Source organism: Tricharina praecox (assembly GCF_024521635.1).
Source record: "Tricharina praecox strain CBS 144465 chromosome Unknown BZA05scaffold_31, whole genome shotgun sequence".
Lineage (NCBI taxonomy): Eukaryota > Fungi > Ascomycota > Pezizomycetes > Pezizales > Pyronemataceae > Tricharina > Tricharina praecox.
Window position 1 is genome coordinate 147858 of NW_026250433.1, and position 26720 is coordinate 174577.

Genomic DNA, 26720 nt, shown 5'->3' on the forward strand with positions numbered 1-26720 from the left:
GTAGCAGGGTTTACTAGCTATACAGATCGCCACCAGAAGGACTCCACGCTGCTGTACCAGCGGGCCGTATGCTCTTGGGCCATCCAGTGGTACTATACTACATATACTGTAACCTCAACTTCTCAAGCCGCGATAGGGAGACACAACGCGAGTGATTCCGCGTGCGCGGGCAGTGCATCATGATATGTTACTCGGCTTTCCACCGTGATGGATCGTGTCCGAGCACTGTGTCTCACTCGGTTTCGCTCGGAAGCTTGTAACAGTGGAAACTTGGAACAGTAGAGAACGACGCTGAGAACATGATCCAATAGCTTTGCTTCAAACAATTCAAGTAGCTATTCGCATTCACCCCACCCAATCACACTCTCCAGTCAGTCGACACAGGAACAGGAAACGTATGTACATCCCTCGCGAGCCGCGGCCGACGACAACCGGCATTCATGATTCATTGCTCCCCCCAGCACCCCCAGCACACCCTCCACTCCGGCACATCAACAACCATTCGCCCTCTAAACCGGCCTCTAGGTATAGGTATGTACATCAACCATCAACCATCAACCATCCTATCCCACTATGTACCCCACTCCACCCACCCAAGCCGTAAATACCCGCAACACTGTCATTTTTACAAAATCAACCACAGAGCCCAACACCAAACAAACCACAAGCCACAACCACCACTTCGTGTATGCAGGTGCTAAAAAAATATGCAATCCATCGTACGAAGCAGAAAACCACCGCTACGCCCCCCCCCCACGCTTGACGTGAAAGAAAAAAATCATCAAAGAGGAAGGAAACACTCAGCAATAAGAGGTGAAAAAGGGCTGATGATGCATTACACCGAATGTGCGCCAGTAAAAGTATGTACCGGGAGAAAGAGAAAGAAAAATCATAGCATCCCAGCCGCAAGATGTCGCCAAACGCCGAGAAAAAGGAATGGGAAAGTTGTTGACTTGATGTGTAGATCTTGATCTCGCACTGGCCGTGTCGTGCTTTGAAAATCCGCAATTCTTTGGTTTTGGCTGCGGATAATTCTTCGGCGGTAGTGATATTGGCCAAGGAACAAGCCCTGATGTTCCGTGCGACAAGTCTGGAGCGAGACAAGTTTAGCTCTGCAGATCCCTCGGGCCGTAAACTTTGAAGCACGGCGCATTACGGTCTGGAAGGCGGCTACGTTGGTTCTGACTGGGCGTCAGCGGCATGACCCACGAGAGAGGGAAAGCGTGGGGAGGAAAACTCACAATGACACCAGATTTGTAGCACAAAGTCCCATCCCTGAGCACTGGGATTGGCTCCTCTGGAAGACCAAAGATTTCTTCGAGGGTTTTTGGCGCCGGGTGCCGGTAACGGATGATCGACGTGACCGGTGTCGAGCTGTCGGTGACCGTTGCAGGCTCTTCGGGGTCATAATGGATCATTACCGCGTTGGTCTCACGACGCACCGGTGGTCGCACAGGCTCACGCTCACGGTGCAGATGGACTTTCATCAGCCGTGATTTGTCCAGTGCGCTGTACTTTGTTTTTCTCCAGCTCATCTCCCTCGGCTTGTAATGTAGTGCGGGCTTCGGCGAGGGCTCCTCGTCAGAAGCGCTGTCCAAGAAATCATCGTCGGCGAAGATCTCCTTCTTCAAAGGAGGACGACGAGCAACTAGCGTGATCTCCGCCTGATGGGCAAGGTCAATTGTGTCGATGATGGTACGCATCGGAACGTGCCCGTCGGTGGGAGATAACTTGAGTAGCCTGTTGAACTTGTTCTCCCGCTCACATTTATCTCTCTTGAGCTCGGTGATCTCTCTCTCTAGCACCCGAGTTTTCGCCCTCTGGCGCGATGCCAATTCGCTCTGGCGCTTCGTATAGTCTTTTTGTTGCCGTAGTTGCTCTTTTAACCTGGCGTTTTCGTCCTTTAAACCTGTGAATTCATCAACCGAATCTTCCGAGTCCGTCGGGTTCGGCTGCGCATACACCAGTCGTCCAGCCCGTTTCATCGCAGGCCCACTCCGCGGCTCTTTGCTCGCTGGCGCAGACTTTCGAGCGGTTTTTCCCGTGGCGATATATGTTGGAGTAGAACCAACCCGTCCTGGAAACTGACTATTCACAGCTGATAAGGGAGAAGTGGTAGAAGACGCAGGCTGCAGCTTGCACCCAGGCCGCCACTCCGAGGTGGCTAGTCTTGGGGGTGAGGGTTTTGCCGCCACCGACAACTGCTTCTGTTTGGTGTTTCCTGGCAACTTCTCTTGCCCGGAAAGAGAACGCCGGCTAATCGGGCTGGTGACTGATTTGTCCACCGCTGACGTATCATTAGTAGTAGCAGCAGCAGGTGGTGATCGGATCGGGGCCGGTGCTGATGTGGTTCTTGCAATTGGCTGCATGCTGTATTTTTGCATCACCAGATCTACCGCTGTCATAGCCCTCTTGATTGGCGGTGGCTCTATAGCTTCACCAGATGGTCTTTTGGTCGCCCGCGTGGTATCACTACGCGAAGCCCAAGTCTTTGGCCTGGGCGGAATCGCCAGAGAAGGCGACGGCTTAGGACCCCACCGTGCCAACCCTGCACCCAATGGCGTTGATTGACCGTCAAATAATGTTGGTGGTGCCAGAGGTTCACTTGGTGGCTGATCTGGTGATGTCTGGCGAGGAATACTACAAGATTTAGCACGATCACTTCATCGTAGTGGCTGCCAACTCACAAGGTGTGGTCCGTAGTCTCGTGCCATTTCTTGCTACAGAAAATGCAGTTCAGGTCGGACAAAACCGAAATCACATGAGATACACTGTCGAGTGCCTGAACGTTGGTAACTGCAACAGGTGGCATCGACAGATCCTCCGGAAACGCTGGTGGTGGGCTATAGGGAGGTGAAGAATTACCGCTTCGTACAGCTGGCTCTTCGGGAGACGGGGGTCTCGAAGAATCAATTTCCATGGAGGCATCGCTCAGAGGCTGCTCTACCACATCTACCGGATTCGGGGTCTGTTGTGGAGTTGCAGCGGCGACGGCGGGGGTTGATGGAGGCTGGGCCGGAGCACTCGCAACAATCTGTTGGCTCCTCTCCGTTGATGGGCCCGGGTTGATTGCCATTGGTGCAACTGGAGCAACCGTGATCGCTGTCTGGTGGGACACCGTTTTTGACGCCTGCGGCATGCTGGAGGACTCCACATCTTCTTCGGTGAGATCAATCACCACCGGTGAAGTATCTCCCATCTTCCCAGAGGAGACCCGAGGGCTATCAGGAACGGTTATAGGCCTAGCAGCGGTCCCTCGTTTTAGGGAGAAGCTTATGGGTCTACCAGAGGTACGGCGTAATCCGGAGTTTGCGGATTCTGGATTTTCCTGTACTGTTCCAGTTCCTGAATTCCTCGTGCTGCCACTGTTCGCATTCGAGTTCAACGTAGCGCAGTCCCGGCAGGGCCATTGTTTGGACCTACGGCTAGAGTAAGCAATTGTTTCCCCCCTACATCAGGCGACGTAGCGAGACTTACAGTCCCTCATTTTCCCGAAGCACCCGCGGAGCGTGACCGATAAGATACCCCTGACTGCATTGCGCGCACCTGTTCGTAGATGTGGGTAAGGACGTACGACGCGAGTTTGTGGACCGAGAGCTCTCGCTGGAGCTTTTGTTATCTGGATGGCCGAGACTGGACGGCTCGGAAACTGTGGGTTCTCGAGAGTCACTACTGGAGTCTTGGGCTCTGTCGGTCCGTCGAGCCCCATTGCGGGAAAGAGACACGTTTGGTGATTGATAGCCTGATCCATTGCCGTTGGTAGCGGATGCATTTTCCCGTCGGCCCTTGGACTGCTGCGACTGTCGTGATAAGCTGGAGTCTTCCCCAACTAGTATCCCCAAGATTCTGTTCACCTTGCTGAATTGAGGGTGGTATTTGTATTCTTGGTGGTTGTTCTGGTTTAGCCTCCTGTATTCCTATTGCAGCCAAAATATCAGCATCAGTTCAGGAAACCGGAGGGCCGGTTCTGCGAATCATTTCACAAGGCAAAACAGCAGCAGCAACAAGTCATTTTCAGATCATAACAAAAGTCTTCACTCTGCGAATAGCCAACCAGCCAGCCGATCTTGCAGCCACACAAAGTCCTCTTTGCCAGAAACCATAACCTGCATCCAATTACTACTACCCGACCATCAACTTGCGACTCCCCTTATGAGCCGATTGCCATTGTCTGCCACTGCCTTATGGCCGCAATCGTAGAATTTATTGGTCAACCATTCGTATACCACGAATGCCACCGAACTTCGCAACCAGGCCATCGGGTTATATTCTCAGCAGCAACTGCAAGGCAACTTCCACAGTGGCAAGGCTGCTACTCGTTCTCGGAGGCGGATATATCGAACGGATTCCCAAAGAGATTGTGGCTCCAATAAAGTGGGAACTCGATGTTTCATAACTCATAACCCACCGTCTTGCATTCTATTAATCTCAGAAGGAAGAGTTCGGAGGGTAGGGGAGTATGACGGTCGGTCCTATTCGACCAGCAGGAGCGCATCGGGAGTTAACCTGGCAAGAGAGGTCTGAGAGATAGAGGGATTAAAGGTCGAGAGAGAGAATTCCAGCAAGAGATTCGTGTAGCGTACACAGCGTGGCGAGTCGGCATAATAGGCAGTCAGACCTTTTACCAAATGTTTCATCATTGTCGACAAGTGCAGGCTGGGTTCATCTCCGAAGCCCCCCCAAATTCGCTATTCAAACAGACAACGTAATTTGTGCCCTTAAAATTTTGACGGCCAAGGTCAACCGGGAGGGCGGGATTTGCTGTTGGGCTTGCAAGGGTTCCGGCAGCCGCAGTCGCTGCGGAAGGGAGGAGAAACGAAAAGGTCACTTGCCGCTGGAGTGTCAATGCCATTATTCCGACCGTATGGTGAATTGTGGTCCTTGGCGGAGCTTGCCGTCGATTTCAGCTTCCACTCGCTGCGGGACATGTTACGTCTCGATTGTTCTTGGCTGCCGCTGTCGCTATCGGACCGGTGAGACGGCAGGACAAGCCCGGGTTGTCGTGATAGCTATGTTGCTACGCAGCCGAACCGTGTCGGAGCCTAAGATGCGAGGATGGCGCAGTGGGGGGTGTGATCTCCGGATTTCCACCGACAGCCCAAATAGGCATCTAGGGGGGTAGGGGAGGGAGGAGTGGGAAGGAAGGAAGCAATGGACGGGCACGAAGAGTTCGTGGGAAATATCCGTGAAGATATTTGTGTGTTAGGGAAACAACAGAGGGAAGGCTGTGGTTGCGGGGGAGCAGGAGAGGGGGAGGTGGAGAACGAAGAGAAGGAAGATAGGAGAAGAGGGGATGTGGCGGAGACGTGGGTGCAGCGGAGACGTGGGTGCAGCGAGGATGGAATTTGGGAGGGGAGGGGAGTTGCCAGGTCCACACGCGCGACGACGACACCCACGTATGGGCTACGAACGGGTCTGCCCTAAGTTGACTAAGCCGGCCGGGGGTGTTGGGGGGAGGGGGTGGTGGAAGGCTACAGCCTGGGAGAAGAGATAGAAAGGGGTGGAATCTTCTTCCTTCCCCTCTTCTCCTCCATCTTCTCCTTACTCTGCCTGCCCGCGCTCTCTCTCGTTCCTACCGCCCGCCTCCAACTGGTCTTTCCCCTGCTCGAAGCCAACATGCCAAAGGCCATCGATCTCTTTTTTTTCTTCAATTCCCGCCCGGACCGCCGTCGGTATTGGTCTCGCGTCGCTCGTCGGTCGGACGGATCATGGATAAACGCCCGAAGGTCGTCGATGGAGTTCGGTACTCTTCATCGCACAGTGCTGGGGATCGTGATCCGATTCCTCGGCCGTCTTCTTCGATGTTGGTGGGTGCTGGTAGTGGGCGCCTGGTGGTGGTGATTGTGGTGGTGGTGGTGCGACTGCCTCGCTCCTCACGGAAATCGACGCGTTCGGCACATCATGACTCGGGGTACAGTTGTTGGACGCTACCTAAATAGGCAACCCAACAAACCCAGCAGCCACTCCGGTTTCCGGAGCCGCCGTTCGAATTCAGGTCGCCAGAGCCAACCCTGCCTCCGCGGTGTCGGGACATCTGTGCGTAGAAGCACACCGCTTCACTGTCCGCACTTCATCTACATCCTCTTTCTCCTGCAGAGGCGATGCTGGTAATCCGACCGACATGAAACACATTCTTCCGGCATCCCGATTGGCCGCATGGTTGGCCACCGATTGCAGACTTCAGAGAGCAACCGAGCTAGCTAGCTCTGCCGAACCGCAGACTGCTCTAGTTGGATACTGATCGGCGTTCATGCGGGCCCTTTCTGTGTTCCGCTGAGCAATATGCTGGGAAGATTGAAATAGCAGCTCTTCCCCGCCACGTCGGCGGAAAGTCCGCGTAAGAAGATTACACTCTAGCTCAACTTTCCGGGCACGAAGGCAGATGATACACTCGCTGAGAAGGTGGGTCTCAAAAACCGGTCTGGCGATGTATTTGGTGGGCGAGCGGAAGGAGTAAGTTAGCTACCTCTACGGACGTCTGGAGGATGGGATTCCGTCTCAAGAGAAGCCTTCCATGATACAATAGTAGCGAAATGACTCGTTCTCGTCGTCGTCAAGACATACATACCACAAGTCGGTTTGCTAAACCCTACCCTTTCCTCCAGGACACTTACCCCGCAGCTGTAAAACATTCAGATAGTAGTCGTAGGATGCTGCTTGCGCCAGCAGCCATTACTAGTAGTGCCAGCTGTAGGCTTCCCAGTCGTCGGTTCCATTCATCAGGATGCCTGCCTGCCGGAGAACGGTTGTGCGAATGGACGGACAGGCCGACAGACAAAAATAATCGAAGCCTCCGGCCAATGGCCATACCTAACTGGCTGCTGAAGCCTGAAGGTACAGGCGGTCAGCCTCGCCAATAATCCAATCCCGCACTGGCTCCCCCAGCCAATAACGACCCCACAATCCGGCATCTCGTCTATGTAGTTGGCAGTTGCTGTGCGAGGCAAGTCCAGAGTCCAAGGCGGGGTCATCATTCATGCAGAGCTGTAGTACTACTCACCTATATCAATAACCGGTACGCCCTCTGACTCCTTCATGACCAACTCCTGTCCCTTCCCCTCTCCTCCCCTCCCCCGCTATGAGAGTAATTCACAGCAAACGACGGTTACGACACCTCTTAGTACTTACCGGAGTCACATCCCAACAGCTGTATTCAAGACGGGCCTCTCAAGTGGTGCATCCGCCATAGTGCTACTGTGCTAGATATAGCAATAGCCGCTGACGGCCGCAATCCTTCTCGACCCGAGACGGAGACGGGACACGGAATATATCTAGAAATTGGAAGGACGATTGCGGTAAGTTGAAGTATTCGCCTGCAGGCTGCTGCAAGCCAGTAGCCCCCCCATAAGACGGTCCGCTCGCCCTTCAGGCTTCCGAACCCCGATGGTCACCCATATGCACAGCGAGCAAAGCTCCAGGATTCACAGAGAGTCGAAACTGGTGACTGGTCGGTTGGTTTTTCCCCTTACCGAAAACATTACCTCGCAAGAACCGTGCCTATTCACACGAGGGTTTGGCCCTCATCTCGGCACCGGTAACCGGTGACCGGTTTGTAAGATCTCCAGCCTCTCCAGACTCCAGAGTCCAGGCATGAATTCCACACCTCCACCTCCACGTCCACCTCCACCCCCACTGCGAACGAGACGGTTTTCTTAGAACCGTGCACGAGACCATTTACTCTGCTATCATATTAGCTTAACCCACCGAAGATCGACACTACTGGTGGTATAGATACAGTAGCTCCGACTTGGTTGAGCCGACTGGTTATCAAGAACTAGCAGCTGTACTCTACTCTACCGACAAACGTCGAGAGAAAATTCCACATACATACGGCACCATGAATACCTACCATCGACAGGAAACCCAAAGGAAGTTTCCCCCGAAACAGTCCATGCGTCCGAGTCCCGAGTCCCGACTGACCTCGGGAGTGCACACACGACCTACTCTACAAACATAGACAATACACAAAAACGGATTGACTGGTCACACCTCATCCATTGAGTCATTGACTCGGCCCACCGAGTTTATCGAAAGAGCATGAAGACGCTGCGGCTAGATTGAACACCCCCTGGTATCGAGGGTTTATTTCCGGCCACGGCGCCTAGATTGAACATCCCCTCGTCTCAAGGGTTATTTCCGGCCACGGCACTCGATATTTGCAAACTTGCGAACTTGTAACTTGCGAACTTGCAGCTTGCGAACTTGCGAACTTGCGAGGTCGACCCCGCAGCCCCACCCACACCAACAACAATAACAACTTCGTAAAAAGCGAAGACAGGTTATCCAACTTTTTGGCTTCCGTTTCGAAAGAGGATAAGATGTACCCATTCCGAGTCCCGGTGTTTCTCCCCCGTCTCTATCCCGGAATCGTGTTGGTGTTGCCCGAGATTCGAGAAACCCCTCCGCCGTCGATCGTTTTTCTCATGAGTCACGAACGTCGTGCTCATGCTATCTAGAGATCTGCAGTCGCTCGGGATCTACAGTGCTCGTTTCGCATGTGTAACAGTCGGCGGTGGGGGCGGTGGCCAATATACTGGATTGAGCATTGATATTCCCTCCCCCCACCAACCCCCCCCCCCCCCCCCCCCCCCCCCACCACTATAAAAACAAAAACTTCTTTCTGCACATGTAACATGTTGCCGTAGGAACGGGATGCATCTGCCAGTTCGGACAAGATCATAACAAACAGACAGACAACCAGGAAATCATACTTATGTCCGACCTGACTGCCTCTGTTCCGGTGGTTCGTCTGCCAATGGAGAATTGTCGTTGCCTCTTCCTGGGCGCGACGACCTGATAGTTATCCGGCTGCTTCGACTACCTAGACTAAGAGTCGCTCATTAAATAGTTGGGGTGATTTTGTCTGGGGATAATTTTTTGGCATGTAGCTCCGGTTATCCGTGGAATGTAGAAGCAAACAAAAAAACAAAATGTTGCCTGTGGCATGCGGTTAATGAAACAGTTGGAAACTTGGGTCGTGCCGCCAACCGCCAACCTCCAACCTCCAACTCGGAACCAATAAGCACGTGACGAGAGACCGCGTTTCCTCTTGGAGTAATAAACAGAGGGCGCTACTACAGTAGATGCCCAGTTCCAGCGTCCGCCTTCCAAGGACTACAGGTGCCACCCTACCGATGCCTCGATTCTTTGGAAGCGGGTTCGTGACATGGGGCGAGCCGCGAGCGGATACTTTCCGGCGCCGAGAACGAAGGAATGATCGCCCCGAGTCCTGGCGGGGCAAAATCAGTGACGAACGAATAATACGGCTCCGAAAACCGCAACGGCGGTGCGTTGTCTTCGTATCCGGCGAACCTGGTCGCTGTTATTAATAGCCAGCGGAGGAGACTCGCAGGCCCGCAAGATGGCCGTCCGACGATTGGGGGGACACATGCCGACACCTAGTCTACTATGGCTTCGGTCGACGACGGACCATGCCGTTCATTGCGACGCCCGGTCTGGCCTCTACTAGGTAGTAGGTACTAGGCGGACGATTGACAATCTGCAAACACCGTCCATCATGCACCCTGATCCGCCATAGCTTTCCCGATCTCAGGTGAATGAGAGAATACCGAAAAGTAATCAGGCGCCAAGACTTTCGGCCCAGCTGAGAGGACGGCATAACCAGAGTTCCATCCAGCGACGTGGCGTTGTGTGTTCTTAAGAATAGCTGTTGGAAATCTAGAAGAAAGGCAGCCAGTGGCGGTCAATAGGATGGATGGATAGACCGCTGATCGTGAAGTTCCGGCCTCGCCTTTCGCAGCCCGTGCGACAGCTTCCGATATATCCCCGGTATTCCCGGTAGCAATCAGTAAGAGCCGACAGCCCACATCGGCGGTGCGAGATATGCAACACTCGGCGAAGGGCCGTAGGGCCCCAATGGATGCGACGAGCTCACGGATGAGAACCGGGAACTCCGAGCTGCAAACGCCTAGTTCCGGCTAAACATGGCAGCCGCTGCCATCTCCTCCATCTCCTCCATCTCCACCACTCCCGACACCTCCGACACCTCCACCGCCGATACGGGAGCGGATGGGGCCACACCCCCCGCACCAACCGACGAAGCTGCAGAGAGATGCCTCCCTCCACACCGACAGTCGCCCGAGCAATCAGCGCATGCGGGCATGGAAACTGTTCCTGCGCAGGGTAATTCCAGCTGACAGAGATCAAGACGGGATGGGAGGGGTCGTTATTTTATCCCGCATGCAGCCTTTCAATACTACAGCAAACGCACCAAAGATGCCTTTCCTGCCTTTCCGGCCTTTCCTGCCTGCCCTGACAGACCGAGGTGAGAACCTCGCTACACACCAGCCCCGAGATCAACACCGTTTTGCTTTTTGCTATGTAAATCATTGCTTGCTCACGGCCCATCCCGACGAGATCAACACAGTCACACCCACCAAAGTTTGTATCCGATGGCCTCACGCGAGTGAGAAAGTGTGAGCATGAATAGCCCGTTCACGTACATACTAGTTTGCATTCTCTCCGAAAAAGTAACATATATCATACCCGTAATGAAATGAATCAATAAACGTCCCCCGCTGTGCACAAGTGGGTAAATTGAAAAGAAGAAAAAAGGGAAAAAAAAGCAGCAACACACGAAACATCCGACATTTGAGGAACCCTTCTCAAAAAAAAAAGTAACACCCGCACACACAAATCAAAGAACGAACGAACGAACGAAAATGATGGAAAAAACAAACAAGTCACGGATCTTATTGCAATGTCAAGTCTGGCCGGCCAAGTAGTAGTCGAGCCCACCGATTAGTGGCCCGTAGTTTAGAACCACGGCTGTCTGCGAGACCGCTCCCTGTAGGTACTCGCCTCCTCGGGGGTAAGTCCAATGAGGTCCAGCTCCATAGTGTACTGATCGATCGTCTCGGACTCCGGCTCCGGCTCGGGCTCACTCTGGCGTTGCGGCTTTGGCCGATCAAGATCCTCCACGATATCATCTTCCTCAGCATCGGCATCATTCTCGTCGGGCTCGCCCTCGCCCTCGCTGTCGGTGATCTCAATTAAGCCCCAGAGACCAGGCTTAACCTCGACTTTCTTACGAATCACCTTCTTCTGTTTGACCTTCCTTTCCTTGACGTCTTCATCCTCGAGGGAGTGCTTGATGCCGGCGGCAGCGACAACGGCGCTTTTTCTGCGGTCCCTTTGTATCATCGGCGGAATTTGACCCACGGTGGCCCTGAATGTGGATTCGCGTTTGGACGACCAATCCGTTTTTCTTTTTTGTGAGACTGGCTTCGAGCTGCTCAATGTACTTGAACCATGGCTGGGCTTGGGGGTATAGCCGGGAGTGCCCGGGAGAGGGTGCTTTTTTGGACGACCGCGGCCACGCTTGACAGGTGGAGTGCTGTGGTTGGCTAGGCCAGCCGTGAGGGGCGGGGTGCTGACAGGTTCCGGGAAACGTTCGTACGCATCCCTCACGTCGGCGTGTGGAAGTGGGTCAATAATGACTGCCCATGGCCAGTTGTGGGGAATCAAGCTCCGTGCAGATTCCAGCTCGTCATTGTATTCCATGTAATCCAAAATCTCTTGCCCGCTTTCTTCACTGCTGTCGTCTTCCTCTTCGCTGGACGATGAAGAAACGTACTCCTCGACGTCGTCGTAGCTGATAGCGCCGATGGTAGCCAGCTTCGTATGGCGATCTGCCACTTGTCTGCGTCGATCCTTTTCTTCAGCCCGAAGTTTGGCGCGTTCAGCTTTTCTCGCAGCTTTGCGGAGTGCCTTCTCCTCAACCCTAACACGTTGACGCTCCAGTTCCGCCGCTCTCCGTGCAGCTACTTCTTCCTGCCGCTGAACACGGACTACCTCTACTTCAGCCTCTCGGCGGGCACGTTCGGCTTCTGCTTCAGCAGCACACCGAGCACGTTCCTCCTCAGCTTTAGCCGCGCGCGCTATCCGCTGCTCTCCCTGCCTGGCTTCACGAGCGCGCTTCTCCTCCCCCGTTACCGGCTCAATGTGTAATTCGTCTTGCTGGCGCAATACATCGAGGATCTCCTTGTTCATAACCCGGTTCCTCGGCCACCTTGCACTGCCCTGCGGGGTACTCTCCGTGATCGATTCCCTCCTGGCCAGTTTTTCCAGCTCCTCTTGCTCCCGCGAGGCAAGGAACTGAGCACGGGCTTCATTCTCTTCCTTCTTGCGACAGAGATAGGCCTCTCTTCTCCGCTGCGTGCTCTTTTGCTTCTCCGCGGCGACAGCCTCGTCGTCGACAACATTGAAGTCGTTCTCGTCTTCCGCAGAGCTGACAGCCTCCGATTTCCTCGGTCTACCACGCTGCCGTCTCAGCGGCTCAGCCATGCTCTCGGCGACAGGCGTAGTGACACTCCATGCCGCCGGCGGTAGCAAAGCAGCGTACTGACCCGGTCCAATTGATACAAGATCGGAGACGACCATGTCGCGCTCATAGATGTCGTCCATGATTTCTCTGAAGCGGTCCCTTGGCAACTTCAGATTGACCACCAGACAGGCCTTTTTCCTCCGCAGGTTCTTGGTCCACTTGTTTACAGCGTGCGTCTTGCGCACCCAGCCGCCGATCTGTGCTTCGCGCTCCACTATTGCGGTGCGGGCCGAGTTCGGTGCGTGGGTCGGTACGCGGGAACGGCGGGGGAACTGTATGCGTGGCTTTTCCGGGGTCGCTGGGAGTGATGAGGGTGCTATCTGTAATTGACCTTCTGGGAGATGGGGCGGCTGGGCGTGAGGTTGATCGGGAGCTGCGGTTGTAGGTATGGGCATGGGCATGGGTGAACCCCGCCACATGGAGAGAGAGGTGTCGTCACCGCCGCCACCGGGCGGGTTCATGAGACCGGCAGCCGCAATGAAGGCCAATGGGTTTGATTCGAGTGCGGTGAGGGTGCGAGACGTCGAGGGCTGAGCGGGATGTGTGAATTGCCCCGGGCCCTGATGCGGCGGTTGACTACTAATGTTACTTCCGCTGAAATTCTGATCCGAGCCAAAATGGTCGTTGTTCCCGTATCCTCCAGAAGGAAGAGGGGGACAGTGACGATGTTGATGTGACTGTAAAACTGTAGAACTGGAATCTTCCATACCACCACCCCGCCAACTTGCAGACTCATCCATAAAACCAAATGCAGAACTGAAAGATTTTTTTAACGCCGTCAACTCCAAACCCGAACCTGAACTCCGCCTAAAAATATTTTCGCCTCCATCACCACGGTATGCCTCACCACCACGGTCTGACTCAACATCTCGCTCTGCATCATCATTTTGATCGGCCTTCCTTGCCACTTCCCCGCCGTTTCTTGCTGTTGTCTGTATAGAGCCCAATGTATTAGATGTATGTCTCTCGTCGTGTTCGGTGGTAGTCGGTGACCTGCCTAGTGACCTTGCTGGTGTATTAACAGCCGGAAAGGAGTTACCCAGCGCGGGATCGACCGGAGTCTTCTCAGCCTCCGCAGCTCCCTTGCGCTTCGCATTGCCCTCTCTCCAGACAACGTTCCCCTTCTCGAAGGAGACGAGGGCCTCGTAGCTACGAGGGTCAGAAAATGCCCTCGTGGACTTGGAGAGATACGTGCCAACCTGCTGGTATGGCTTCATATCCCCCTTCCTCCTGCAAGCCCCGCAGTTGCAAATACCCAGACAAACTGGGCAGATCCACTGCGGTACTGCCAGCACCTGATGGTTGGTTAGCTACATACGGCGCGGCAGAGATGATAAGTGGCAACTTACGTCTTCGAACGGGTCCATGTCGTAACCCCGCCAGAGATTCCCGTAACAGTACGCCTTCGCGCATCGAGAGCACTTAGCCACCCTCCACGAATCGTGCTGAACCTTGCACGCGTGGCAGTTGAGAGTCACCCCAGCCCGTTTCTTCTCGAGCGCAAGGTCCCCGTCGGTACCCTCCTAGAATCCAGTTAGTCAATAGTACAAGAAGATGCGGGCGATACATATCATACCTCGTCTTCGAGACCATTTTGCGCTGGATCGGCATATGGCCGAACCTCCAGCTGCTCCTGGCACACCCAGGCCAGAGTCTTCCTTCCCAAGTGCTTTAACGCTCGGTGCAGTGCGAGCGGGCGAAGGCCGTGAGGATTCGCCGCATTCTGAATTTCGACGACAATTCGACGGAATTCTTCGTGCTCGGCCACCAGCCCCGACCACCTAAACTGCTCCACCCAGTTCAAGCCAGACACACAGTAGCAGCTGCGCCCCCGTGCGTAGCAGTCTAGACAGACGTCGTAACAATCTGTCTCCTGCTCGTCCACGATGGCACAACTCCTACACGTGAGGAAACGGTTCCAGATGTCGGAACGACAGAATGAGCAAGTCACGCTGGCGTCCTCCATCTCGAGCAGTTCCACGGTCGGAGGATTGGTGGCCGCGAAGCACTCAGATAGCATCATCTGATCAAACAGTCGGAAGAGCCGGACGAAGTCACTCTCCATCCGCGACTGGCTTATGGCAATGTCTGATGACCCACCATTGAGAACACGAGCGTACTCGCGCAAAGTCTCGTGAACAATGGCCTTGCACTTGTACTGCTCGTCTCGGCAGACCATGCGAGACTTGGCCAGCGACTCGGAAAGCGCATACTCGAGGGTCTCCACCGTCACTCGGTTCCATGCGGCCTTCAGAGTGCACACTCCACGGTTCCAAACTTGGTGTGGTGCCATTGAGGGGACCAGAATATAGTCACCCTCGACTTGCTCGTGTATGTACACGGGGAAAGGAGCATCCATCCAGTCCGCCAAGCTGGTAAAGTGCTTTTCCGTTTCGATATCGTGTCCTAACTCTAGCCAGAAGTCGGCAACCTTCTTGCGGTCCTCGGTCTTTGTCATCCACCAGATTGATGATCCGGGATTCTCGCCTGTCGAACTATAAACCATGAGGTTGTGTCCGACTGTGCCACACATCTCTTTGTGGGCTGGGGTGTAGGTTCCTTCGTGGCCGAAATAACACAACATGTTCTGTGCACGCTTGGCTGGAGGCAACATCACCATGAGGTCTGCGGACTTTTCGAGATAGAACGTGAATCGCGGTAACAACTCCTTGAGTTTATCTTTCCATATTGGAGGACAATCGATATCTTTCGCGTACAGACGTTGAGGAACCTGGGCGCCGTCCGCATCGATAACCGTATTCGTGAGTTTCGACATGTTCTTGAGGTAGTGGCCCATCGACATCTGGGTTTCGACTCCGTTGACGAGATTGCGAGAAACGATGACTGCGAAGCACGAGACAATCAGCGAAACGGAACACACGAAAACCGTTGCGATGTAGCAAGCCTGAACTTACGTTGTCGACTGTGATTGGCAATCAACCATTCTGGACTGAAGATGTGGTGGGGGTATGTGTCATGCAAGTGGTAGTTCCGTAGAACGAGCGGCTTTCCTTCGACCTTCACCCAGGCTTCCGCGTACTCCTTCAGCTTGCGAGTACCTTCCGGCCCAGAAAAGTCTCGTATATCGAGGATGTGGACTGGATGGAAGTTGTCCACCTGTTCGATCGTAGCGTCGACATCGAGATCGTGCGGGATAAACTCCATCTCGGCCACCTTCTTCCTCGTGCTCTTGTACTGGCGCTTGTCTGGCGACATCTCGACACCACCGCTTGAAGTAGAAGGAGGCATCGCAATCGCAAGTTATCTTTGTGACGCTCAAACTTCCTGCTGTTTCACTCTTCCTTCAAGATCGCTTATCGCATTAGTCATTGGATATTGATTAGTGGTTAGTATATAGCATACCTGATGGTTGTGGTTGATTCGCTTGTCTTGATCGGTTGTCGTATCGTGGGGAGTGGAAGGTAAAGCGGGAGGACGCGAGCTGAGATAGTGGGTCGCGTCGTGGGGCCCGCCAAGCCCTAGTAGCGTGGGGCACGGACCATCTCGAGCTTCTAAACCCAGACCACCCTAGCTAGCGCGATATCTTTGCCGGACCTGCAACAGGCCAGCGCGACTTGCTCACGGTCACTAGGGTAACTAGCGAGAGCAATCAGTCAGCCAGACAGCCAGGTCCACCGAGAACGCAGCCCGCGACGACGACGACGCACAAGAACAGAAAAGATAGACAGCAGACGCACGTGTCCTACATACAGAAGCATCATCGCAATCATGGTATTCCTATTCCCGACGGGACCTCGCCCGGTGTTCTATCGCTAACAGCACACACATACAGACCGCCCTCTTCAACTTCAACGCGCTCCTCCTCGTCATCCTCCTCCTCATCTGTACATGCACCTACATCCGCCAGGTAGTGCCAGGCATGGTCGACAGTCGGAAAGACAAGAACATGTGCGTCCTCCTCCCGCCTCTGCTACCGTCTCTTCCCCCCCGCTGACCACGCCGTAGCTTCTTCGGAGTGTTCTGGAAGTTCGCAAGGATAGGAGAGCGCCTATCGCCCTACGTCAGTCTGTGCTGCTTCGTGATGGCGGTATGCAACTCTCCTCCTCCTACCTCCCCCGATCGTTATCAAGCTCACTCAAGACAGGTTGTTACGTTCTTGGGATAATTACGACGACTACGACGGGGAACGGGCAGAGTCGGCGGTGAAGCAGAGTCGGCGGCTATGACCGGCGTAATTTACGATCGAGTCGTCGGATAATACACCCGATTTTTATCACTCTACACTACGTTATGCGCATATGTATCGCGAGGGGATGCTTGGATTGAAGTAGAGGGTGAATTCGAGCTGTACTCTACGTAGGCCTTCCGCCGTCATCTCGGATGGAAATCTACACGAACGGTCATGGTCATGGCGACCGCTTGGCAACGTGTCCATTCTTCACATGACACAGGTACCTCCATGACGACATGCATAAACGAGGTCCGAGACGATAAGTGCTCATGCTATGTACCGTATCTGGATCCGGATCTCCCACTTCCATCTATGTATGAATACCAGAATTGGCCACAAATAGACAAATATAAATCCTATTATTACAACACAAAAGCGCAAAAGCTCAAGAGCAACCACCAGATATACGTGCCGACTCCACCGCCATCCCAGCCATCTACAGCGCAAAAAACACAAACACAAATTCTACAGTAAATCAAGCCCACGCATCATCGCCCCAATCCGCCTCACCATCGTCCCACGTTTCCGTCTTCTTCGGCGGTGGGGGCGGTACTTTTTTAGGCGGCATAGTCTTCTTCGCGACCGGCGCCGGCGTTTTTCTCACCACCGTAGTCGGAGTAGTTTTCTTAGTCAATCCCTTCGGCAGGGTCTTCCCACCCTTCTTCGCGCCAATAAGCGCCTCGAAATCGACCTCCTCCTCATGCTTGAGCGAAAACGGCTTTGGACCGAAGGAGCTGATGCGGCCGGTGGATGCGGCTGCAGAAGGAGCGGGCGGGGACGCAATTCGGTTTTCCTTATTGCTGGCGGCACCGCCGAGTTTCCGGCCCGTCTTCTTTTCCAGCGCGTCGAAGAAGGTCTCGCCGTTGTCGTAGTCGTTGGTGGTATCTTTGTCTTCGTCGAGCGCACCCCATCCATCGAGATCATCATCTTCATCGTCCAGGAAGCCGCCCGGTTGCGGGACAGACGACGTGCTGACGGTGGCTTTTGTTTGTGGCCTGGAAGTGGAAGAAGCAGAAGTTGTGGTTGCATTCGGTAGCGGTGCGGAGGCGGGGCGTTCTTCCGCCGCTATGGCTGCGGCCGTAACTGTAACTCGGGATTGCATCTGTCCGGCAGCGGCCGCAAAAGTTCCGACAGCCCAACTCGTCCATCCACCTGGCATCACCACGCTCTCGCCATCGCCTGTTGCAACCGCCTTTGCCGGAGTCCCGGGGGTGGATGCAATCGCAGTAGCAGAGGCGGGGATAACCGTATCGGGGTAATTCTTCGTCAAGGTCGCTATGCGTGCCAGATACAATGCCACGGTCTTGACCGCCTGGTCACGGATCAACTTCTCCTTATCTACAAGGCTCGGCGCAATTGCGGGGATGACTTTGCTGGCACAGTCGGTCTCGTCGAAGACATCGGACGTGGCTCCAAGCGCCAAGAGTGCGGCGTTGCGGGCGTGGACAAATGGATCACGGAGCGAACGAGTGAATGCAGCGACCAGGACTTTTTGTCGAGTCTGAACGCCATCTCCGTCAGCACGACATTTCTAAGAACTAAAGGAAGAGAGTAGATACGGACATTTGGCCCCAGGTGCCTAGCGATCTTTCCGAGACATATAGTAGTATTGGTTCTGATTCCAGGCTGCTCGTCGTTCTGCGTCTTTGCCAAATGCTTCAACAGTTCACCGTTGATATGGCGATCCGACAGCTTTCCGATGATGGTGAGAACGGCTTTCACGGTTTGTTCTCGTACTATTGGCGCCGAGTCCGAAAAGCCCGTCAACTGTTCGTCCCGTCAACCTCCATACATCACTCGTCCTTGACGACGAAAAAGAGCAACCCACCATATCTGGAAAAATCTTATCATTCACCACCTTGTTCGACAAGTGATCAATCATGCGGCTGAGATTATCCAGCAAGAAGACTCTCGTAGCTCTATCGGGCAGGGAAAACAGTCTCACGACGACGGGGGTAATCGAAGCCTCCCACTCCTCCGTGCTCAACTTCTCGCCGATCTGCAGCACCGCACCAAACACCTTTGGTCCACCACCACCAAACTCGACACTTTTCAGCAACTCGGGAAGCACTTTCATTTTGAAAAAGTCCTCGGGGAACTGATCTCCGGTCCTCTCGAGCTCTTCCAGGAATGTCTCGCGCTCGTCCTGATCCTTGACGCCCATGTTCTCGACGAACTCGGAAATGTGTATGAGCGGGATATCAAAGAACGAGCCCGACCGTGTGCCCTGCTCGAGGAAGTGCGACACAGACAATCGCGACTTTGGATTCGCCGTGATGAGCCGCTTGTACGCCGCCGACATCGCGGGCGGTATCTTTTTCGGCTGACTGAGCTGGTCCACACTCGTGAGCGAGCCATTGAACGCCTCGTATGTAAGCTCGGCGAATCCCCAGGAGTCTGTTACGTGCACCGGAAAGCTATCCACCTATATCAGCACAATCTCCCAAGCTCTCTCCGGTAGACATACTTCTTCAACCCTTCCCACCCGCCCTTCCCAATCTCCGGCGCCGCAAACCTTCCCGCGTCCGGCAGCAAGCTACCATACCTCTACTCCCCCATCAGCACGCCGCCCACCACCGCCTAGCCCGCCCCAGAGCAAAAAAAACCCACGTAGATAAACGGCTCATCATCGGCGACAGCCGACAGCACCTCGAAGCCACCGAGCTTCCACTCGCCGCTCTCGCTCGTGAAAACCGAAGCCAGGCGCACATTGCCATGTATGATCTTCGCCTCGTCGTTAAGGAACTTCAGCGTAATCTACCACCGCACCGCATTTCACCGCACCTCATCAGCCGACCTTTCCCCAGCAGCGGGAATGCAGAGAATGTAGAGCAACTCACAGCAACCCCCCATAGCCCCCACTTAACCGTCTCCGCCTGCAACGCACCGCGCTTCACGTCCCACGCCAGCGGCGAAACCCGCTCCGTCGCGATGTAGATGTACGCATCTGTCTGCGCTCATCTCGTCAGCTCTATCCCGCCCAATCCTGTCCCGCACAACGCACCTCAACACTATCCAGCACCCTCAGCACACCGGGGTGCCTAAGCGTCCTCAATCTTCTGAGCGCGTTCTTAGCCAATGGCAGGCGAGTCCTGGTAGCGTCCGTGACCTCGAACGTAAATATACTGCAGGCGGACCCATCCTCGCGCTTCGTGCCGTTGAACAGCTGGAATACCCCGCCGACGGGCGTGTCCCCCGGCAAGGTGACGCGGTCGTGGAACGTGTATGGAAACGGTGGACCCTTGGAGAGTGCCGAGGAGAGCGTCGACTTAAGGAAGTCCATCGTGAGGGGGTGAGGGCGGGGTGGGGTGGGGGGCGGTGGTGGGCCGGGGTGCGGCTCGTGAACTGAACTGGACGGGCGGACGTGGGGAGCTGTGGGTGGAACTATGGGTTGAACTAGGTACCGGTATGGTTGATAGCTTGCGAGGGTCCTTTAGGCGATATATGCATGTACCACCTGCTCAGTGCCCACTGCTCACACTACCGTACGCTGTCTAGATATGGAGCTTTTTTTTTGTTCATTCATTGATTGCATGCCACCAGTATCTAGATCATGGCAATATGTATCATCTACCCGTGCACCCTCCCCGTTTCCCCGCCACTGTCCAACTCAACTTTCGTCGAGCGGCCCAATGTGGCTGGCTTTCCCTACCCCCGCCGTGGCCTGTCCCGACGATATACCTATGAGCGCACCAAAGAAATAAAGCTAGGAAAGAACATACTTGTTGGTTCTTGGCGGGGGGATTTGGTTTACTCTACAGATCTCCCTGCTCGGAGTATGTACCATGTGCTCGATTCCGTTGTTTTGCAGGATTGGGGGCTGCGGCGATGTCATTCACCTCCTCACTGGATCCATGTGCAAGGAGGTCGCCGCCGCCGTGAATGAGCCGGCTGTTGTGGCAATTCGGGTTCATACATGGACTCGTGTAATGTGCATTGGTATTCACTCAATATCACTCGTCGTTCGGTGTTCGCGGCCAATTTCCGGAGTTTTATGAAAGGCAGCACAATATGATTCGCACATATCTATCTTTCAGAGAACTTCGTTCCTTACCACTTTTTACTGCCGCCGTGACAACACAAGACCATCCGTGTACAGAGCAATCGTCTCCCCTCATCAATCGTCTTTTATTAACCACCGATAAAGCAAGAAAGAAGGCTTTGACCATGCATGCACGCGATCGAGCAACCACGACACCAGCACACCATCCAACCATCCCTCCCTCCCTCCATCCATCCATCCATCTACCCTATATCCATCATCATCCACAGGAAAACGAAATACAGACAAAAAACTCGCCGAATTGTGGAATTAAGAACGCCCCGTGAAAAAAGGAATCCACGCGATTACGTAAGTTTCTGCTTGATGAAGAAAGCGCGGAGATGGCTCAGCTGCCAGGCGCAGGTAGCGCCCAGCACCAGGAGCTGCACGAGTGTCCACCGCACCACGCGGGAGTTGGTGAGCTCGGACTGGTCTCGGAATTCGGCCTCGCGTTCCTGTCGAGTCTCGTCAGCTTCATCCCGACTTACTTGAATCTGCCATCGGAAGCGAAAAGAAAAGGAAGGAAGCACATACCCTCTGAAACACCTGTTCCCTCCTGATATCCTGTAGACGTCCGCTCAGATCCTTGACGCGCTGCTCGATATCCGCAAGCTTCTCCTTGTCGCGGCTCTCGAGCTGGGTAGTCTCTCCGATAGCCAGGTCGAGGTGTAGACGGACACCGTTGGGATGGCTCGAGAACCAGCCAGAGTTGCTCTGGTGGCTAGCCCAGAAGCAGATGCGGTGTTCGCCCGCGGAGGAGGCCGTGAACGTGAAGCGGCCCTTGTTCGAGCCCTTCTGGTTCACCACCCGGTGGTCGTTGTCGAACGTCTCGTCCACCGTGATCAGCAGCGCTAGCTGGTTGTTGTCGCTGTACGTGTTGGTCTGTTGGCTCCATTCTTCGGCTTTGTACTGGCCTATTGCGGGACGCGGGTGTCAGCGGTTGATGCATTGATTGATTCATTCCCCCACGCCGTGCCGTGCCGGCAACATACCAACGACGAGCGTGTCCTTCGGCAGGTCCTCAAAGAAACATTTCGGCGAGGTTCCGTCGATGTAAAAGTACAGTGCGCTGGCCTGTTTGACGACGAGCGAGGCCGCCAGAACGAGCGTCGATAACCGGAGCTGCATTGGGTCGAAGGGAAAGTGGAGGTTCGTTCGTTCGTAAGTCGTGACGCGGAGTTGGGTATACGATGTAGTGTCTTGATGGGTGTTGTGCGGATTTGTCCTCGTTGCGAGCTAGAGTTTAAGGGGCCGTGAGAGTCGAGCTGTCCTTAATTTTTGGCGGCTGCTTGTGATGCTGGTCCGTGCATGACGTTACCCGGCTCAAAAGGAACTCTTAGAAGACCTTCCGCTTTCCAAACAGAAGGTGGAACTGTGGAATTACGGTAGTATTTACGTTCAAATGGCCTATTTCCAAGTATCCGAATCGCAGCTAGGTATTCGAGTTCTCAGCTGGGACGGTTTGCAATCCATCGTGGTGTCGCTTCATATTCCGGAGATGGTTTCTGTTACCAAGAGCTCCATACAGTTTCCAGCATAAATCAACGAAACGGGCAGACAAGCAATCGGTATGCAGATGTCGAAAAGTTATTCGGTTCATGACTCCCAGTAGCCGTAGCAGTAAACTCAATTCCGCAGTAGAAAGCACCAACAAGAAAGCAAGCAACAAACGCTCCAGCGCCTCCTCCCTGGTATCATCCCGCTCCGTTCCCTCCCTCGCCTCAATTCACGCGCCCCCTTTAAACCGCGACCCAGATAACGCTGATGACAACATCCATCGCCTTGCTGTCGAACTTGAAGCTCCACATGCCGTCGGTCTCGTTGTTCCAATACGCGCCCTGGGCAGAGTGCATACCGCGACGACCCTGGCCTCCAGCGGCCGCGGACCTTCCGTTGATCAGCTCGGCGCCCTCGCCGGTAGTAGCAGCCGCCGTGGCCTTCGGCGACAGGTGCTGGATTATCATCGAGTTGACGGCGAACTTCCAGGGGGATGGCGGGGGTGAGGTCGAGCTTGAGCTGGAGGTCGCGGCGGGTTGGGACTCGGAGATGAGCGCGCGGAGGATGTGGTTCTGTGCGGAGTGCGTGTTAGCTACGGTAGTGGTGGTGGTGGTGGTGCCGAGCGGTAGGGGAGGAAGGGGAAGTACAATAATCTGCGTGTTCCATGCCTCGGTGCGCGTGTGTTCGTAGGCCTCAGCCTTCTCGAGGGCGAGAGTGCATGCCTGCGTTGGATGTTAGGAGGAGGATTGAAGCCGAGGAGTAGGTGGGGATCGTCTCACGTCGGTCGCGATCTGCTTGAGACGGTTGGGAGGAATGGGCTGGAGTCATTCTGTCAGCTCCTGAAACGCTGTGAGGGATGAACAAATGGACCCACGGAGTTGGCTGCAGCTGCTGCGAAAGCTTTCGTGTCGGACATGTTGGTCAAATTGTGAGTGTGGGGGTTGCGTGTTTGGTAGTAGTGCGTGGAGCGTATGTTTCGTTGTTGTGGTGTTGATGCTGCGATGCGGGGAGCTCTTTCTGCTGCTTGAGATGAGCCTCCGTTCTCCTTACAGCGCCTACACTAGAGAACACTCTATTAGTGACACCAGCTTCGCTCTGCCACAGCACTTGCGAGAACTTCCCCCATGACTTCATTTTAGCCACTTTGAGACTCTTTTTCCGCCAAAATGCACCTCCCCGAGTACGGCATGTAGGTAGGGAATTGGGGGTTTGTTAGCGGCATTGCTCTTCTGACCCGAACAAGCAGCCAAAACTCGCGCCCAACCTCCTCCAGAAATTCGCTTGGTAGTTGTTATCGTGACGATAGATACACAACACAACACTCACTAAATACGCACCCATAATTTACTCACCACTCCAACCAACACTCTGTCGACTTGCACTTCTACCTGTTACTCCTCTCGTCCAGTCCCTCACCACCGTAAGCCCTCGTACGCATACATTCCTCACTTCCTCAACTGACCTCCATCCAGTCCCGCAAAATGTCCTCGCAACCACTCCTCCAGACGGCGCCCGGCAAGCGAATCGCGCTGCCCACGCGTGTCGAGCCCAAAGTCTTCTTCGCAAACGAGCGGACGTTCCTCTCATGGCTGAACTTCACTGTGATCCTCGGCGGGCTGGCGGTGGGCCTCCTCAACTTCGGCGACAAGGTGGGCCGCATCTCTGCCGGTCTCTTCACGCTGGTCGCTATGGGCACGATGCTCTATGCCCTCGCCACTTTCCACTGGCGCGCGAAGGCAATCCGCAAACGTGGCCAGGGGAACTTCGATGATCGCTTTGGACCTACCGTCCTGGCGGTCACACTTCTCGGCGCGGTTGTCGTCAATTTCGTGCTGAGGGTTATGGCGTAGTGTCGCCTGTTTGTGTGCTTGTGGCTTGGTTTGCCTGATGGACTGGCTGGGCCCTGTTGATGATGATGGGATGCGATCGGGACGGGATGGGATGGAACTCGGAGTCCAAATTGTATTGAATTGGTGCATTTTATGTTGTCTCTTTTGACTTTTCTCTTTTCTCTTTTCTTTCCCTGCCCTGCCCTGCCCTGCCCTGCCTTTTCCTTTCCTTTTCCTTGCTTGCCTTGCTGCATTGGCTGCGATTGCATGATCTGATCTGAATGATATGAAGTATGTTTTTACTTTCCTCTGCTCTGCGAGCAAACTATCGTACCGTATACCGTATATTGTTCCTCCAAAAGTCTCGGTTGCACTCGTGATTGGATACAGGTATATACTCTACCTACGTTCCTTCGTTTACTACTAGGTAGATAGAGTACTCCCGCCGATGACTGTGATCCCTCACAGCAAGCAGGGAGGATCTACGGTTGTGATGGCAGATCGTGTGGGCATCCAGACCCATCCCCGCGACTTCACATACAGACATACAGACATACATACGGCACAATACCCAGCCGAGCGAGGTGATCAGGATGCAGGTATCCGTGGTATATTAACCAGCGCACAGCACAGTGCACACGGCTTTTCTCGCGGGATATTCACTTCACCTCACTCCACAGCACAGCACAGCACAGGATAGTTACGAGCGAATTGGTTTGGTAAGTAGTAGCAAACAGGACGTATGAGAGAAACCAGATCTATTCATCTCTCCGATTGAGAAACAGAAACGAACCATCCTCAATCTCTCAACCCTTCAATCAAACCTTTGCCAACGCGGAAGACGCTATGTCGATGATGCCCACCTTGCAGTAAGTGGAGCAAACCATCACGTCTTCCCATTTCCGCCGGACAAAAAGGAAAGAAACTTGGTAAAACAGAAAGAAGGAAAGGAAGGAAAGCATGACTGTGACCGAACAGAACCGTGCCGCACCGTGAGACCCCAAGGAAAAAGGACAAAGGAAAACAAGGAAAAGGAAAAGGAAAAAGGAAATGAAAAAGGAAATCAAATGATCAGAAGCCCCGAATATACGCCGAAGAAAGTGTGGTTCCATAGCCGCAAGACTAGGCCTTGGCGGAGGAAGCCGAGGTGGTGGAGGTGGTGGAGGTGTTTGTCTCGACGGTCTCGAGCTCCTCCTCGAAGACGGGCTCGGGGTCGTTCTGGTCGAACTTGGTTGGCATCATGGCTTCGGCATGGCTGATCGAGTTGCTGCGACGACGCGGCTTGTACGAGATGTATTCCTCCAGATCCTCGACCTCGCCGCCGTCGTGGCCCCTAGAAAGACGGTGTTAGACGATTGAGGGAGGAAGGTGGTGGAGAGAGAGGGAGGGGGAGATGTGCTGCTTACCAGTTGCCCTTGCCGCCTCCATTCTTCTTGACCTTGTTGGGAGCTTGGTCGGTGAAACCGTGCTTTCCGAAGAACTTGGGGATGGCCTTGTCGGGGGCCGGTTCATCGGTGTTTTTAGGGATATCGTTGTGCTTGTGGGAGCGAGTCATGGTTAGAAGGTGTTGTGATGTATTTGGTAGATGTAGTGGTGGTGGGGGCGGTGGCGGAGGTGGAGGTGGTTGGTTGTGAAGTAGAAGGACAATTAGAGGAAGAGATGTTTTTATTGGGAGAGTGTGTGGGGAAGAGAGGTGGAGGTGTGGTGGAGGACGAGGAGGGTATTTATTAGATCTGAGATGCGTCGATTGACCGAGTGACTTGGTGGGATGGATGGTTGGATGGGATGGGCGGAGTGAGGTAAGGTCAACGGTGACGGACGACCGTGACGGACGGGGTTCATCAACACAAAGCTCCGTTCACAGGCTGAGGTAGTTCCTGAAACCCTCCGTTGGAGGCGGCCTCGTGCTGCCGCTGGATGACAGATTGACTGCGATGAACTACTTTGGAGGGGGTGGGGAAGGGTGCGGACAGGGCAAACCGGCAGGGACAACGTAATTGGTTGGGTCATGATGGAGGGTACCACAGTACGGGGCCCGCGGCGGTACGTGAAGTACCCGTGCTCTGCGTTTGGGGGAATTGGGGGGATGTGGGGAGGAAGGGGAAGCACAGGAGGAGGAGGAGGCTGGCGGACGGCATGACGTATAGGCGGGGGTAGTTCATAGAGCTAAATAGCTGCTAGGACGCTATCGCCAAGCGAAAGAGCTCTCCAACGAGGATGAGCGACCTTCAAGGCCGAAGACGAAGCTGTGCGATATGGGTATCAAACGGATCGTGGAGGGCTGCTTGGCCGCGAACGTGCAAAAAGCAGTGGCAGTGGGTGGGGAATGCCGGCGCACAAAGGTCTTTTGGATGTTCTCTGGCGATTGCCTCGTCCACCCACCCACTCGCATCACGATCACAGCCCACCCCCCTCGAACGAGCTTTTGCCGGTGATCGCGTCTGATCGATTGGGATGGAGCACACCACCCTCCCACTCCCACACGCCACCACTTGCACCACCGCACACCACCACCCGGTTGTGGACCCATCCTCGCCTTTACCCCGCTCCACAGCGGTTCGTCTGTGGGACCGTGGAGAGTGTCCCAACAACCCCGAGAGGAAGCAATCGCCCGACGCAAAGTGGAGCAGGCGCCGGTACGACCGAAACGGAAGTTGCTGGAAGCCGTGGTCCCGGGCACAGATGTAAGTATCGTGCGGAGCCCATCTGGAGGAACCCTTTACCCGAGACGTGGTTCGGGCACTTCCCAGCCGACAATCCCACCTCAACGAAGTGCCCAGAGCTTTGTCTCGTGAGCACGAGACCTGCCCCCGC

General features: G+C 54.6%; 9 protein-coding genes across 9 annotated transcripts; 2 read left to right on the plus strand and 7 right to left on the minus strand.

Annotated features, from left to right (window-relative positions):
- Positions 1-1038: 1038 nt before the first annotated feature.
- Positions 1039-3290, minus strand: BZA05DRAFT_175785 (uncharacterized protein). The gene is made up of 3 exons (XM_051479253.1): positions 2688-3290; positions 1242-2640; positions 1039-1181 (listed from the first exon to the last, which is right to left on the minus strand). Exons 1-3 carry the CDS (start codon positions 3197-3199, stop codon positions 1107-1109), a joined length of 1986 nt encoding a protein of 661 aa, XP_051335763.1. The 5' UTR covers positions 3200-3290; the 3' UTR covers positions 1039-1106.
- Positions 3291-13216: 9926 nt separating this feature from the next.
- BZA05DRAFT_176041 (uncharacterized protein) lies at positions 13217-15870 on the minus strand. Its single transcript, XM_051479254.1, has 7 exons — positions 15710-15870; positions 15262-15648; positions 13923-15190; positions 13696-13869; positions 13546-13641; positions 13344-13495; positions 13217-13278 (listed from the first exon to the last, which is right to left on the minus strand). Exons 2-6 carry the CDS (start codon positions 15593-15595, stop codon positions 13412-13414), a joined length of 1956 nt encoding a protein of 651 aa, XP_051335764.1. The 5' UTR covers positions 15596-15648; positions 15710-15870; the 3' UTR covers positions 13217-13278; positions 13344-13411.
- A 34-nt stretch (positions 15871-15904) lies between these two features.
- On the plus strand, positions 15905-16802 carry BZA05DRAFT_409978 (uncharacterized protein). Its single transcript, XM_051484843.1, has 4 exons — positions 15905-16078; positions 16140-16255; positions 16313-16394; positions 16452-16802. Exons 1-4 carry the CDS (start codon positions 16076-16078, stop codon positions 16470-16472), a joined length of 222 nt encoding a protein of 73 aa, XP_051335765.1. The 5' UTR covers positions 15905-16075; the 3' UTR covers positions 16473-16802.
- Positions 16803-19889, minus strand: BZA05DRAFT_476977 (armadillo-type protein). Its single transcript, XM_051488284.1, has 7 exons — positions 19543-19889; positions 19379-19489; positions 19149-19295; positions 19006-19085; positions 18367-18955; positions 18102-18305; positions 16803-18039 (listed from the first exon to the last, which is right to left on the minus strand). Exons 1-7 carry the CDS (start codon positions 19819-19821, stop codon positions 17014-17016), a joined length of 2436 nt encoding a protein of 811 aa, XP_051335766.1. The 5' UTR covers positions 19822-19889; the 3' UTR covers positions 16803-17013.
- A 649-nt stretch (positions 19890-20538) lies between these two features.
- Positions 20539-21876, minus strand: BZA05DRAFT_439010 (emp24/gp25L/p24 family/GOLD-domain-containing protein). Its single transcript, XM_051486523.1, has 3 exons — positions 21573-21876; positions 21115-21494; positions 20539-21035 (listed from the first exon to the last, which is right to left on the minus strand). The coding sequence occupies exons 1-3, from the start codon at positions 21706-21708 to the stop codon at positions 20886-20888; spliced, it is 666 nt and encodes a 221-aa protein (XP_051335767.1). The 5' UTR covers positions 21709-21876; the 3' UTR covers positions 20539-20885.
- Positions 21877-21984: 108 nt separating this feature from the next.
- On the minus strand, positions 21985-23158 carry BZA05DRAFT_409986 (Tctex-1). The gene is made up of 4 exons (XM_051484844.1): positions 22952-23158; positions 22857-22895; positions 22725-22799; positions 21985-22649 (listed from the first exon to the last, which is right to left on the minus strand). Exons 1-4 carry the CDS (start codon positions 22991-22993, stop codon positions 22320-22322), a joined length of 486 nt encoding a protein of 161 aa, XP_051335768.1. The 5' UTR covers positions 22994-23158; the 3' UTR covers positions 21985-22319.
- A 28-nt stretch (positions 23159-23186) lies between these two features.
- Positions 23187-24066, plus strand: BZA05DRAFT_409988 (uncharacterized protein). Its single transcript, XM_051484845.1, has one exon. It carries the CDS (start codon positions 23559-23561, stop codon positions 23925-23927), a length of 369 nt encoding a protein of 122 aa, XP_051335769.1. The 5' UTR covers positions 23187-23558; the 3' UTR covers positions 23928-24066.
- A 622-nt stretch (positions 24067-24688) lies between these two features.
- On the minus strand, positions 24689-25158 carry BZA05DRAFT_176093 (uncharacterized protein). Its single transcript, XM_051479255.1, has one exon. The coding sequence runs from the start codon at positions 25016-25018 to the stop codon at positions 24725-24727; it is 294 nt and encodes a 97-aa protein (XP_051335770.1). The 5' UTR covers positions 25019-25158; the 3' UTR covers positions 24689-24724.
- BZA05DRAFT_421904 (uncharacterized protein) lies at positions 25029-25461 on the minus strand (the record flags this gene model as incomplete). Its single annotated transcript, XM_051485759.1, has 2 exons — positions 25029-25239; positions 25313-25461. 2 exons carry the CDS (start codon positions 25459-25461, stop codon positions 25029-25031), a joined length of 360 nt encoding a protein of 119 aa, XP_051335771.1.
- Positions 25462-26720: the final 1259 nt, after the last annotated feature.

What these genes read in the sequence shown, in the direction of transcription:
- BZA05DRAFT_175785 (XM_051479253.1), bottom strand. Translation starts at nt 3,199, where the DNA reads ATGGGAGATACTTCACCGGTGGTGATTGATCTCACCGAAGAAGATGTG. An exon ending in GAGACTACGGACCACACCTT is followed by an intron (nt 2,641 to 2,687) that starts GTGAGTTGGCAG and finishes TAAATCTTGTAG; the next exon opens with TATTCCTCGCCAGACATCAC. An exon ending in GCTACAAATCTGGTGTCATT is followed by an intron (nt 1,182 to 1,241) that starts GTGAGTTTTCCT and finishes ACGCCCAGTCAG; the next exon opens with AACCAACGTAGCCGCCTTCC.
- BZA05DRAFT_176041 (XM_051479254.1), bottom strand. Translation starts at nt 15,595, where the DNA reads ATGCCTCCTTCTACTTCAAGCGGTGGTGTCGAGATGTCGCCAGACAAG. An exon ending in TGCCAATCACAGTCGACAAC is followed by an intron (nt 15,191 to 15,261) that starts GTAAGTTCAGGC and finishes CGTGCTTCGCAG; the next exon opens with TCATCGTTTCTCGCAATCTC. An exon ending in ACATGGACCCGTTCGAAGAC is followed by an intron (nt 13,642 to 13,695) that starts GTAAGTTGCCAC and finishes ACCAACCATCAG; the next exon opens with GTGCTGGCAGTACCGCAGTG.
- BZA05DRAFT_409978 (XM_051484843.1), top strand. An exon ending in AGTCGGAAAGACAAGAACAT is followed by an intron (nt 16,256 to 16,312) that starts GTGCGTCCTCCT and finishes ACCACGCCGTAG; the next exon opens with CTTCTTCGGAGTGTTCTGGA. An exon ending in TGTGCTGCTTCGTGATGGCG is followed by an intron (nt 16,395 to 16,451) that starts GTATGCAACTCT and finishes CACTCAAGACAG; the next exon opens with GTTGTTACGTTCTTGGGATA.
- BZA05DRAFT_476977 (XM_051488284.1), bottom strand. Translation starts at nt 19,821, where the DNA reads ATGGACTTCCTTAAGTCGACGCTCTCCTCGGCACTCTCCAAGGGTCCA. An exon ending in ATAAGATTTTTCCAGATATG is followed by an intron (nt 18,306 to 18,366) that starts GTGGGTTGCTCT and finishes CGGGACGAACAG; the next exon opens with TTGACGGGCTTTTCGGACTC. An exon ending in CTAGGCACCTGGGGCCAAAT is followed by an intron (nt 18,040 to 18,101) that starts GTCCGTATCTAC and finishes GATGGCGTTCAG; the next exon opens with ACTCGACAAAAAGTCCTGGT.
- BZA05DRAFT_439010 (XM_051486523.1), bottom strand. Translation starts at nt 21,708, where the DNA reads ATGCAGCTCCGGTTATCGACGCTCGTTCTGGCGGCCTCGCTCGTCGTC. An exon ending in GAAGGACACGCTCGTCGTTG is followed by an intron (nt 21,495 to 21,572) that starts GTATGTTGCCGG and finishes GTCCCGCAATAG; the next exon opens with GCCAGTACAAAGCCGAAGAA. An exon ending in GGGAACAGGTGTTTCAGAGG is followed by an intron (nt 21,036 to 21,114) that starts GTATGTGCTTCC and finishes GAGACTCGACAG; the next exon opens with GAACGCGAGGCCGAATTCCG.
- BZA05DRAFT_409986 (XM_051484844.1), bottom strand. Translation starts at nt 22,993, where the DNA reads ATGTCCGACACGAAAGCTTTCGCAGCAGCTGCAGCCAACTCC. An exon ending in CAGCAGCTGCAGCCAACTCC is followed by an intron (nt 22,896 to 22,951) that starts GTGGGTCCATTT and finishes GAATGACTCCAG; the next exon opens with CCCATTCCTCCCAACCGTCT. An exon ending in TCAAGCAGATCGCGACCGAC is followed by an intron (nt 22,800 to 22,856) that starts GTGAGACGATCC and finishes CATCCAACGCAG; the next exon opens with GCATGCACTCTCGCCCTCGA.
- BZA05DRAFT_409988 (XM_051484845.1), top strand. Translation starts at nt 23,559, where the DNA reads ATGTCCTCGCAACCACTCCTCCAGACGGCGCCCGGCAAGCGAATCGCG.
- BZA05DRAFT_176093 (XM_051479255.1), bottom strand. Translation starts at nt 25,018, where the DNA reads ATGGAACCACACTTTCTTCGGCGTATATTCGGGGCTTCTGATCATTTG.